At 42.1% G+C, this 12,132-nt stretch overlaps 1 protein-coding gene across 2 annotated transcripts in view; it reads left to right on the plus strand.

The window, feature by feature from the left end:
• Nucleotides 1-12,132, plus strand: part of Aoah (acyloxyacyl hydrolase) — a 202,897-nt gene that overhangs the window by 120,985 nt on the left and 69,780 nt on the right. For both annotated transcript variants that reach the window (XM_021180609.2, XM_029468428.1), the window contains exon 12: nucleotides 5,385-5,476. In XM_021180609.2, coding sequence (XP_021036268.1) covers nucleotides 5,385-5,476 — 92 coding nt within the window. The remainder of the gene's footprint in view (nucleotides 1-5,384; nucleotides 5,477-12,132) is intronic.

The raw sequence follows: 12,132 nt of genomic DNA on the forward strand, positions 1-12,132 counted from the left end.
CCTGTGAACCTTCTCCCTGCCTTAATTTGTAAAATAAAGGCTAGAGCCAGTGATTGGGCTGGAGAAGGGAAGGTGAAGCTGAAAGTCTGAGAGAGAAGGAGGTGGGGGAAGAAGAGAGAAAGACAGAGGAGATGGAAGGGAAGTGGAGCAGAAGCACAAGGCCTGGAGAAACTGTAAGTTCTAAGGGGTCTCATAGATGGGGAAGATGGTAGTGTAGTGGCAGATCTGCCCAATCTAGGTGCACAGCATGTATTCATATTAATTGAGTTGTTTTCTTTGCCCAGGCTTATTTGGGTTGGAGATTTATCACAACCATACCATCCAGACGTCTTCTGAGTCTTGCTCAGCTGAGCTCTTGCATGACCTAGACCACATGTCATAAGGGATTTTTCTGACGACAAAAAAAAAAAAAAGATATAGAAATCCTCCAAGGACCACACCAGCAGCCATAGGATACAGGGTGGAAAGGGACCCTTCCCACACTTCTCATTCATTAGTGATTGGACATCAATGTACTGCTGTTTGGTTGTAGGGGATGTCTGGACTCCTTTTCAGAAGGGAAGGAATATTGAGGAGTGAACACATGATAGTGTGTTGCTCATGAAGTTCTACTTCTTTTCCTTTTTCTTCTTCTTCTTCTGGTGGTGGTGGTGGTGGTGGTGGTGGTGGTGGTGGTGGTCGTCGTCGTCGTCGTCGTCGTCGTGGTGAGACAGAGAAGTTCAGTGTAGCCCAGACTGGCCTCAAAATCTCAGTCCTTCTACCTGGGAATACAACTATGAGCCAACAGACGCAGCTGAGATGTTCTACGAGAGGGCAAAGAAGGAAGGAAAGGGAGAAAAAATTCTTCTGTTATTAAATTAAACAATTTGTGCATATTTCCTGTCCTGTTGCCTGGAATGTAAGGGGAATTCGGTGGTAATTACTTTCTTACTCTGTCTGAAAAATACAAGCGTCACTTAGAAAACAGCACGTTCTAACATGTTCGCCAACGGGTACCATTTTGTCAAGTAGCAAAACCTAAAGGAATAGGGTAAGGGCAGGGAACTTTGCAAGAAAGTAAAGGGGGTCTCTAAAAGTTGGATAATTTTATGTTTATTTAAGAAAAGACACTCCTGTAGTGACATGGGCAGAGAACTTGAACATGCAGCCAGCAGTATGGTGGTACTCCGGAACTGAAAAACCTTTAACAAGAGAAGCTCACATGCACCACCTGCAGGACGACAAGGGAACTGCGGGCCAGTGGCGCACAGGGATCTATGATCCCAACAATTTTTTTGATTCTGCTCATTCAGACTTGAGGCTCTATGTGATCGAAACACCAACACAACAGCTACTTCCTTTTTTTCTAAAAACAATCCATCTTTGTATTCTTTAACAGTTTCATTCCTGGTAAGTAAATGTAAATGACTATTTAACTGATACGTATATATCCTTTTCTGATAATGGTTACCTGTATATCCCTTCAAACGACAATGTACTATTTGAAAATAGCACAGCCATGTCTCAAGCTATCGTATTCAAATAATCATGTCTAGCCCAGTTAGGCACGTTAGGAAAGAGAACACACTGCGAAAGCTGCTTACAGAATTGCGGGATGCAGAGGATCAGTCAGCAAACCAAATGCCACCAAAAAGCTTCCTCTGACATTGGAAGATTAAAAGAGTCAGATAACATACAGTTGATGTCATTGTTCTCACTTAACAAAACTTCAAAGGAACATAATACCAGCTTACTAATATGATGGCTTCCAATAGCCATGAACCAGGAATGATTTTGGTTGGATATTCTAAAGATACATTGTATACATTTGTGAAATTACCAAAGAGCAAGTAAAACATACTCTTTAAAAAATAGTCAAGGATCCAAATTGTTGTACTTATAATTATTATTAAAAATAAAAAACTGCTTTTCTCGATATATGAAAGCACACATAAAACAATGTTAAATGAAACTACTACATAAAGTAGTAGACATATGTCAGTTATGACATATAAATTCAGTCATGTCTTTGGAAAACACAGAGGAAAACTCCAAGCAGTGCAATAATCAGCCTGATTCTCACTGAACATCATGAGTTCTTTTAAGTGAAAATTTTCTTGGTAAATATAGTCTTTTCATATATATGATTTAAGATACATTTAGGAAACTTTGGAGAACATCAATACTCATGAGAAATAAGCAAGATTTGATGAGGGAACTCTTCATTTGTGGTTCTCCTGCTGTAAATGCCGGGAATGTCTTGGGTATAATGTTGCATGAATGTGGCTTTTACTGCTTAATATGATTTAAATGTTCGCCTTTTGTTAAGGACTTTCACACATTTGTTATTAATGGCTGCTGCTTTCATGTTTATCAAGTTTACGAAAGAAGGTGGGGGTGGGGGNGGGGGGAGGAGGGAATCTGTGAAGTCTGCAGCTGGATACTCAAATGATTTCTGTTATCTAACAAGAAACTACATTCCTGGAAGCTGGGATGATCCTCTTGGAAAGGGGTGGCCCATCCATCCGAAGCACATGTTTTGCACTGTGTTGGTCCTTCAGTTGGCTAGCCCATTCCTCACTCTGTCTTTAGATTTTCCCCAAAGCTCTGCTGAATCCGAACATATTGAACCCGAGGAACTACTAGTGTCTTCCTGACAAGCGTCTCTAGAAACACCCAGACCTTGCCAAAATGCCATGAGTGAAATTGAAAACATTCAATGAGGAAAACATATCTCTGCATTATTTTGAAGTTATTCAAATCACCAGGGTTAAATGGATGCATCTAGTCTGGACTATAGCCATGGAATACAAACTCACTGGGGTTCCAGCTGCAATTCAGCACCAGCTGCTGTGCACCACAGCTTAAATGCTAATAGAGTGACGTCTGATCCATTTGGACTTCCTGGATACTAGCAAGGATTTCAGGAACTATTCGAGTAATTTAGTCCCAGTTCTTCAGAGAAATGAGTGGAGGGAACACTGGGGGCATAGAACAGTGCCTACATGGAGTACAGAAGCCGTGTCTCAAGCTGTTGTATTCAAATCGTAGAGCCGTGTTGCATTTGTAGAACTGGACATGGAAGACAGATCTGGTTCCCAGCATGAAGCCCTTCTGTTGCTGGCACTTTTCAAAATAGCCTTCTCCTCCTCTATTATTTTAAGACGAAGTACTAGACAGGTCTTCCCATGCTAGCAAACTTCTGACCCCATTCCTTCCTTTAGAAGAAAGAGCAGCCCCATCAGACCCTACAATCTAGTTCCATTGGGGTTTCCAAGTTGGAGTCACCACTTTATAGACACAGAAATGGGCGAGAGAGTGGGGGGAGGGGAGTGCAGTCCTCTCTTCATTTTTAACATGCTTTGTGGGTAACCAGCTCATGAACTCTACCGATATCTCACAAGCCATTTGCTTACTCATCCCTCTGCTTAATATGGCTTAAGAGCTTTATGCATTCTATTTGCCTTTCTTGCCTTCTCTAGCAGAATTGAATATTCTCAAATCCTACAGTAAACATGCGTTGTAAGCAAAAAGATATAGGGCAAAAACATACCAGACAGAGAGGAAGGTTTTGTTCCACGGTGGTAGAAGAAATAGAACTGCAAGGCAGAGTAGCTGAGTCACGGTAATACAAGAGTTTAGAGGGAAAGTGTGCCAGCAGAGCACCAAAGGGCAACATAGTTTTAGTTAAGGATGTCATGCTCTTCTGAGATAGCCTGGAAACCTCAAAGAATTCATTTCTATGCCTCTAAAAGAGGTAATTTACAATCAGGGCACGTGTATGTCAAGAAGCCAACCCTCCCTGGCCATGCCCTTCCTCTTCACCCCCACCCCACCCCCATCTCCACACATTGTGCTAGAAATCACCCTGAGGTAAATGTCAGGATGGGAGAAGTATACAATGCAAGACAGGCTTGTGGCTATAAATGAACACCTGTTTGTTACATGGCTAATTCTGGCAAATCAATCAACATAGTAGGTGTCTAATACCTGTCTATGTGAGCACTTTCTAGAAATTAGGTCCCTGGAAGGATTTGTGCCAGGAGTCATTTTTAAAAGCAGTCAGAGTCGGACACCATTTTTTTCCTCGAGTTCCCACCAACCATAGAAATGTGACTCAAATGAGCATTCCTGTATCAACACTCTAATCCGAGTGCCTTGTGACAATAGCCACAAGGGGGCGTATGTCCATTCTCTATTGCTAATAAACTTCTGCAGACAAGATACACTATAAAGAAATTGATTTTAGCTTCTGTCTCTGGAGGCTCAAGGTCTAACGGCTACATGTAGTAATGGTGCCCTTGCTGGCAGTGCTAAGGGGGTATGAAACATCACATGGTGACCAAAAGCATATGTGTGTGTGACTCTATGGTGACCATATGTGCCCCTACTTATACAGCTGGCAGCATTCAATCATAGATTTCCTCCCTAGTGGCCTTATCCGACCCTAATTACCTAGCAAAAATTCTACCTCTATACACCATAGTCTGTCCGGTTGTTTTGTTCTCTGGATGCCTGACCCTGGGGATTAAATTCTAATATGAGTCTCAGAGGTTACAAACCATATTTACACCACAGCAGGTGTGCAAATCTGCTGAGATGACAGTGCGAGAAATGGATCTTGGGTCCCCAGAAAAATGACTACAAAACCCAAAGTATTTTCACTAGAGAAAAGTGTTAGTTCTGCAGCAATGTAGCCATGCCAATTCAAGCAGGCAAACACATCCAACAGCAGTGTTTATTCCCAATTCAGGGAGGTCCTTTACCTCACTCTGAGTGGCCAGAGGTTGGCCTCACACTCCATTGAGGTCAGCTAACTCAAAGAAGTGTAGCCAATAAAAACGACATACAGCCTTGAGCACATATATTGATTTCAAAAATGTGCCTACTGGGGAAGAGTTTGAATATTTGCTAGTGGTTTCTTTGTAATTTATAAAATGGGGTTTTGCCTTGTTTTACCCTCTGATGGGAAAGACAGCATATTTTGTTTCCAGTTCCCACAGTAGGCCATCTTGAATATAGCTGCATATTACGAGGAAGGAAGCCACAATCTACTTCTCAGAAGTGCTTCTGACTCCCAGGGTCAGATGCATCACCCCCATTGACTAGAGACATTCTTGCTAGACTTTGAACATTATTTTTCAGGGTAATTACTTTGTAAGCAGTCAACCGTTTGATGTTCTCAACTGAAAGATGTTGGGAAGGTCCCAGTCCCAATGCATCCCTCTCAGTTGTATGACGCTCTAGGTGCTCCCCGAGCTCCACAAGACTACTGGCAGCCAGTGATTCTGACTACTGTGAATTCTCAGGTGGCAGTCACAGATAAACCATCTTCTTTAAGTGCCAGCGGCTCAGGAACAAAGTGTCCCTGGAATAATGGCTACTTTATTACTTCTTTCCCTTAGAAGTCCTTCCTCAACCTGCCGTCCGCCCTAACCGATGAGCTCAACTGGCCCCAACTCTCTGGTGTAACTGGATTTCTGGACTCCACAAGTGGGTATGTTGGCACACTCCCATGCTGTTGGCACACTCACACACTGTAGCTCACCTGTATACAGAGAGAATAGGAGCTGGAGCTTGCTCCCAAGATACTAAAATGAAAATTATTTGAGATGTTTCTAGACCATAAGTAACATATACAAAGCCTGCCACTGATGTGGTCCAGCCACTGCAACAGGGTCTGGTCTACAGGGAGGAGGCAATGTGCCTACTGGGGGCTACAGTTTACATTCAATAGAAAATACTCAAGCACATTTGTGAATTTTTCTGACTCAAGAGACAGAGCAGTTTACTTGATGTTTGATCCAACAAACTAACAATAACAAAAATAATAGACAAAATTAATTGGGAATTCATTAGAGGGTCTGTGAATTATCCTAGCTTCAGTGCTCTGGATTTGAACACAGGCTATACTCCAATAAGTCAATTTGATTCATATGATGGATGTTGACTGAGAACCCAAAGTGTGTATCCTAGGACCACACCCATACAGAGTCCCAGAGAGATTATCTTGTTTTATTTCACTTTGCAGCTAAGGATCTAAAGTTAAGTAGGCATATTAAGAAGCTTGACCAAGGTCACACTGCTAATATAAGTGGGCAGGGTAGGGAAGGAAGGGCCCCCAACTCAGAACTCCCACCATGCATTGCTACTTTCATATGAATATGAGTCTTTCCAGCCAATGTCACCTTGAGTATACAGTCTTGGGAAAAAAAAGTAAAGTGCAACTCAGTCCAGTTACCTGTGCATGGAAATACATGGAAATTTTCCTTAGTTGATATTTGTGTGTTAATAATGGAATGGGCTGGGTTTCTCATTCTAAACACGCAAGCTTGAATTCATAGAGGAATGCTGTAGACTTCAGCCATATTTTAACCTCAGTAAGTTGCCAAGAAGGAAATGCCAGGCTGATGTTTAACATTAAGTAGTTTACATCTTTACTAGACTGGTGGGAAGTACAGATTAGAGGGGCACTGGAGAAAGTGAGATCTTTAATTATTCTGGCCTATCTTCTTCAATGGAAGGAAGTGAATCCTAGACACCTGGATCGCCAGTGAAAGTGGTCAGACTTCCACTGTATTTATTCTGTAGACTAGCATAAATGCCCTTTGCTATTGTACAGAGCCAGCTCCACCTGATTCCCCCAGTATCCTGAGCATTTTTTAGTGCCTAATACTGAGCTTTATCTCAGGGTGAATAGAACCCATTCCTTTGAAAGAGGCCCCATGTGTTTCTCATCTTTCACCTATACAATCTCTCCTTATGCTTATGCTTATCACACACAGATCCTTCCTCTAGACCCTAGTCCTGAGCTCTGCTTATCAGGCAATAGAATTCTTTCTTAGTGAAAAGGTCACAGGTACGTTGCTGTCTTGCTAGGGAGTTTCTCTGTAGCTATGCCTAAAGCTTTGTTGTGATAAAATTGCCAAGTGAAAACATTTTTCAAAAGTCTTACTATTCTTGAACGTGTAAGAAGTATAAACCAGGATGTCAATCTTTGGCAGTCAGTCTCTGGAAGTCTTGACCCAGGTCCTGCAAAGATGGTGCTGGCTCGAGTTTCACTCTTCACCTTGTACACACCATCTCCCTGCTGGCTGCAAGATCTGTGAGGCACCCCAACACTAGACCCACTCAGAATGTGAAATGAAGCAATTTTTAAAACTTTCTGTGGAGCTAGGCATCAGATGCTAGCCCTGGGCAGATAGATGGCCCCAGGTTGGTAGAAGAAAGCAAACTGAGCACACTATGAGGAGTAAGCCAGTAGGTAGCATTCCTCTATGGCCTCTGCCTCAGTTCCTGCCTCTAGGTTCCGGCCTTGAGTTCCAGAAAAATGTACAAACCTGCTTCCTCATTTCTTTCCACATATAACTTAAAGACACTAGAAGTCACTTTTCTTAATTATAACTACACAAATTATACTACATTTTGTTTTGCTTTGTATTGTTTTGTTTTGTTTGTTTGTTTGTTTTTAGAACAGTAGTATTTGGTTTTACCTTAAGTCTCTGGGCTATCTAGTCTCAGGCTCTCGGTCACCTAAACAGTGTCATATATGGGTTCCATCTCATGGAATGGATCCTAGTCCATTCAGATATTGATTAAGTCACATCAGATATTGATTAGTTCCCCCCACAAGCTTTGTGCCTCCATTGCACTAGAGTATCTTGCAGGCAGGACATCATTGTAGATTAAAGGGTTTATGATCAGCTTGGTGTTTACATTTCTCCATTGGTACTTGTTAATCCCAAAGATTAGAGAGGACCACCAACCCAAATCATCATGGTCAACCAATTAAAGCAAGTTATTTTATTTGTATACACAGGCTGCCTCTCCCTAAACCAGGGTTTGAGTGGTCAGCCTAGGTTGTGATGAATGTAATAGTGTCAAAAATCATGATCGAACACCAAGATATTGCAAGGCAAAAATTGTATTTTTATGGCCAGGCCAAGCTTAGTAGGAGGATGAAGTGGCATCCAAGCTGTAGCAGAGGAATTCTTACACAGGTCCTTTGTGAGTTTTGCAGGCAAAGCAAAGCTTAACAGAAGTGAAACTTTTGTGATTAACATTTAGCATAAACACACTGTTACAAGTTTTAATGTTATTGTGGAAAAGCTCTTTTGGAAAGCCTCCTTTTTCAAATCAAGTCAACCTGGTTTTCAGAAGGTCTTTGTGGTCTGTTGGTTTGAGAAACAGTCTGCACCATAGGAACACAAATCTCATCGTTCCTGAGAAATACAAGTACCAACGCCAAGACTTTGGAAACAAGACTGCAAGCTGAACAATAGAGAGACTGGGGGCTTGTTACTATTTAAACCATATTAAAATCAACAGTGAAGGCAGAAATAGGGGAGGCAGCTTCTAACAAGGAATCCAAGGCTTTTATAACTCAGGGGTAGGAGGTTTCCAAATGGGGAAAATAGGCGGGATTACAAGAGCAGACTACAGCAGGTGGTCAAAACAAGGTAATCTCAGCAGGTAGCCATAGCAAGGTGGTCATGGGTACTCACACAACTTTTTGAAACAGAAGTAGGGTTGCAAAATGGTTATGAACAACTTTTTGAAACTATGATTGTCATTCCTAGAATGTGCAGACAGAGTCATTTGTAGTTAAGGTTATATGGTGGGTGAGGGTAGGGGGATGGCCCAATGCTTGAGGAACGGGGGCTTAATCATAAGCAGGAATGAAGCTAGTTTTTGTCTTTACTATAAGATTACCCTTAAGCCTAAACTGGAAGCAGGTTGGCTCTTCACAGTGTGCAAAGTACCTCCCTCTACCAGAGACTCTAAATGTAGGAGTAAAAGTTCTTTGTAGGCACCAGCTTGAATTCTGCATGTTCAGTGAGCTGTCTAGATATTGCCTTCAGCAATGGAGCCTTGCTGTCAGTTTCTGGAGAGCAACCTATATCTTGGAGACAGCCTGTGCTGTTTGGTGGTTTGCCTGGGACCCTTTTGGCCAACAACCCAACAAGATGTACCAAATCCTGATACTGAAAGCTTCATTTGGTGATGAGATGGACAGTTGAGGCTCCGTCTCTTCAGTATTTGGCTTAATTTTAGTTGTTTCTCCTTGTAGTCTCTCTCTTATCCCTTTCTCCCTTCCCCCTTTCCACTTAATCCTCTATTCCAGCCCCTCATTTATCCATCCTTTCTAAAATATACTAATTCCTCATCATTTAGGAGACTAGAAAGTCCAAGGTGAAAGTGCCAACTTCAGTGTAGGCCTTCTTATTGTCCTTATGTGGCAAGGGAGGGCATTACATGACTAGTCCCAGGCAGCCTATTAACTCAAGTCTCTCTTCCTCTTCTTATAAAACCACTGACTCCACCACAGCATCTCCATTCTTGCGACTTTTTCCAACCCTAGTTATCTCCTTAAAGCACCTTCTCTAAATACCATCAACAAATGAATTTGGGGGATTAAGTTTCCAGTCCATGAACTTTCTGGGAACACATTAAAACCATAGCAACATTTCATTCTGGAAATGCCATCCAGCTGTGACCTGTGTGAAAGCCATACTTGTTCTGAGTATTGTTATCTATAAAAACCCTGTCTGCTTGTGCTGCCTGCTCAGTGGGACTCTACGTGTTGTCTCTCAAATTTCTAAGGCGGTGGACGACACACTGCCCAGCTGGCTATTCTTGTGCTTTAAACTTGTGCCTCCGCACACTGTGGGGCCTCTGGCTATCTTTTCACTAGCTGAACCACTACACCTGTGGTTCCTGTCATTCAGCTAGAATGATAAACAGGCTAACTCTTATTTATTAAAAGGAAAATCCTCTGTTTGGCGTCTCAGTTACAATGGATTCCTCCATTAAGAAGAAAAGTTAGGAGCTGACACTCAGTGTATATCACCATTCAATACACCCCTTGTGGATGGCGCTCCTATGAAACCATCTAATATGCCATCATGTAACTATACCTGCAGATAATCTGTGCTAGAAGATCATGCTTTTAAAAAATCTTTTGATGATTCCTTTTTAAATTGTATGCATTGGGGTTTTGCTTGCATGTATGTTTGTGTGAGGGTGTCAGATCTCCTGGAACTGGAGTTATAGACAGTTGTGAGCTGCCATGTTGCTGGGAATTGAACCAGCCTCCTCTGGACAAGCAGCCAATGCTCTTAATTTCTGAGCAATGTCTGTAGCCTTTGGACTGTTTATTTATTTATTTATTTATTTATTTATTTATTTATTTTAAATTGTCTAGGGGCTGGAGAGATGGCTCAGCGGTTAAGAGCACTGACTGTTCTTCCAAAGGTCCTGAGTTTAATTCCCAGCAACCACATGGTGGTTCACAACCACCCATAATGAGATCTGACTTCCTCTTCTGGTGCACCTGAAGACAGCTACAGTGTACTTACATATAATAATAAATAAATCTTTTTAAAAAATGTTTAAAGGGAATATAAAATATCCAAGACAAATTAATGTATGGTTGAGGTTCTCTACTGGTAGAAAGAAAACAAGAAATATTGAGGTCACTCACTTATCTAGAATATACAAGTTCCTGAGTGACCTGGCTGGCATTTTTGTCATCTTGACACAAGCTAGAGTTGTCTGGGAAGAGAGAACCTCAATTGATAAAATTTTTCCATAATATTACCCATAAGCAAGTCTAGAGGACATTTTCTTGATTGATGCAGAAAGTCCCAGGCCATTGTTGAGACTCAGGGGCTTCGTGCCGTTCCTGAGCCAGTGGTTCTGAGTTGTATAAGAAAGAAGGCTGAGATGGTTATGGAGGAAAAGCCAGTAAGCAACATTCCTCCGTGGTCTCTGCTTCAGTTCCTGCCTCAAGGTTCCTGCCTGGAGTTCCTATCTTGGCTTCCCTCAATGGACTGTGACTTTTCTCCTCAAGCTGCTTTTGGCCAGTGTTTAGTCACATCAATAGAAAGCAGACAGAAACACTGTGTCTGATACCTAGCACCACAAAATAATAATGATGATAATAATAATAACTCTACCAGTGTCTGACAAATACAGAGGTGGATGATCTCAGCTAACCTTTGGACTGAGCACAGCGTCTCTGTCTGCTTTCTATTGCTGTGACTGCACACTGACCAAATACAGCTTGGGGAGAAAAGAGTCACAGTCCACTGAGGAAATTAGAGAAAGGATCCAAGGAGCTGAAGGGGTTTGCAGACCCATGAGGAACAACACTATGAACTAACCAGTACCCCCCAGAGGTCCCAGGGACTAAATCACCAACCAAAGAGTACACATGGAGGGACCCATGGCTCCAGCTGCATATGTAGCAGAGGATGGCCTTGTCTGGCATCAATGGGAGGAGAAGCCCTTGGTCCTGTGAAGATTCTATGCCCCAGTGTAGGGCAATGCCAGTGCCAGGAAGCAGGAGTGGGTGGGTTGCTGAGAGGGGAGAATAGGGGAAGGGATAGGAGGTTTTCAGAGGAGAAACCAGGAAAGGGGATAACATTTGAAATGTAAATAAAGAAAATATCTAACAAAAAAGAAATAATAATAATTTAAAGAGCAAGAGTAGTATAGCCCAGTTGGGAGGTATGGTTTGAGCACTTGGGACAGACCTGACAGAGGGCTCCACTCAGCTGGACCTCTCGATTGTGCTCTCTGGCATCTACGATCGGCCTTGCAGCATGAGTATGAGCGATAATATTTAACAATATACCTCATAAAAGTACGAGCATGCAGTTCATAAGAGAAACTGTCTCCTATCCTTCCCTCCTCCGTCAACTGCATTAGCCTCTCGGAACATAGTCTGTCTGTCATAGCTGAAGACAAATGATAGCCCCGACACATCTCAAAACCCAAACATGACCCTTCAGTCTTAGGAAATTTGAGTTCCTTTAATTGTTTTGCTATTAACAACATCTGTTCCCCTGGATCTCGCTTCAGAAATTCAGTAAGAAGCTGACCTTAGAACAATATGATTTTTCTTTTTTCTCCAGTGTGATTCAAGAACAAGTTAAGTAAACAGAATAAAACAACTGCGGGAGTTGGCAGCTTGACTGTGGAAAGGAGGATGAAAAGTGTAAATGAAAAGTATTTTTATAAATAAGAAAGACTACCTGAGTTCAGATAACTTTCAAATGCAGGTTTGTGTGACAACAACAAAAATCCTATCTTTAGGATGAGAAACAACACTAAGTCATTCATCCACTAGTGCGGTGGGGCTCTCTTTGA

Source organism: Mus caroli, chromosome 13, assembly GCF_900094665.2.
Source record: "Mus caroli chromosome 13, CAROLI_EIJ_v1.1, whole genome shotgun sequence".
In the NCBI taxonomy this organism is placed as follows: Eukaryota; Metazoa; Chordata; class Mammalia; order Rodentia; family Muridae; genus Mus; species Mus caroli.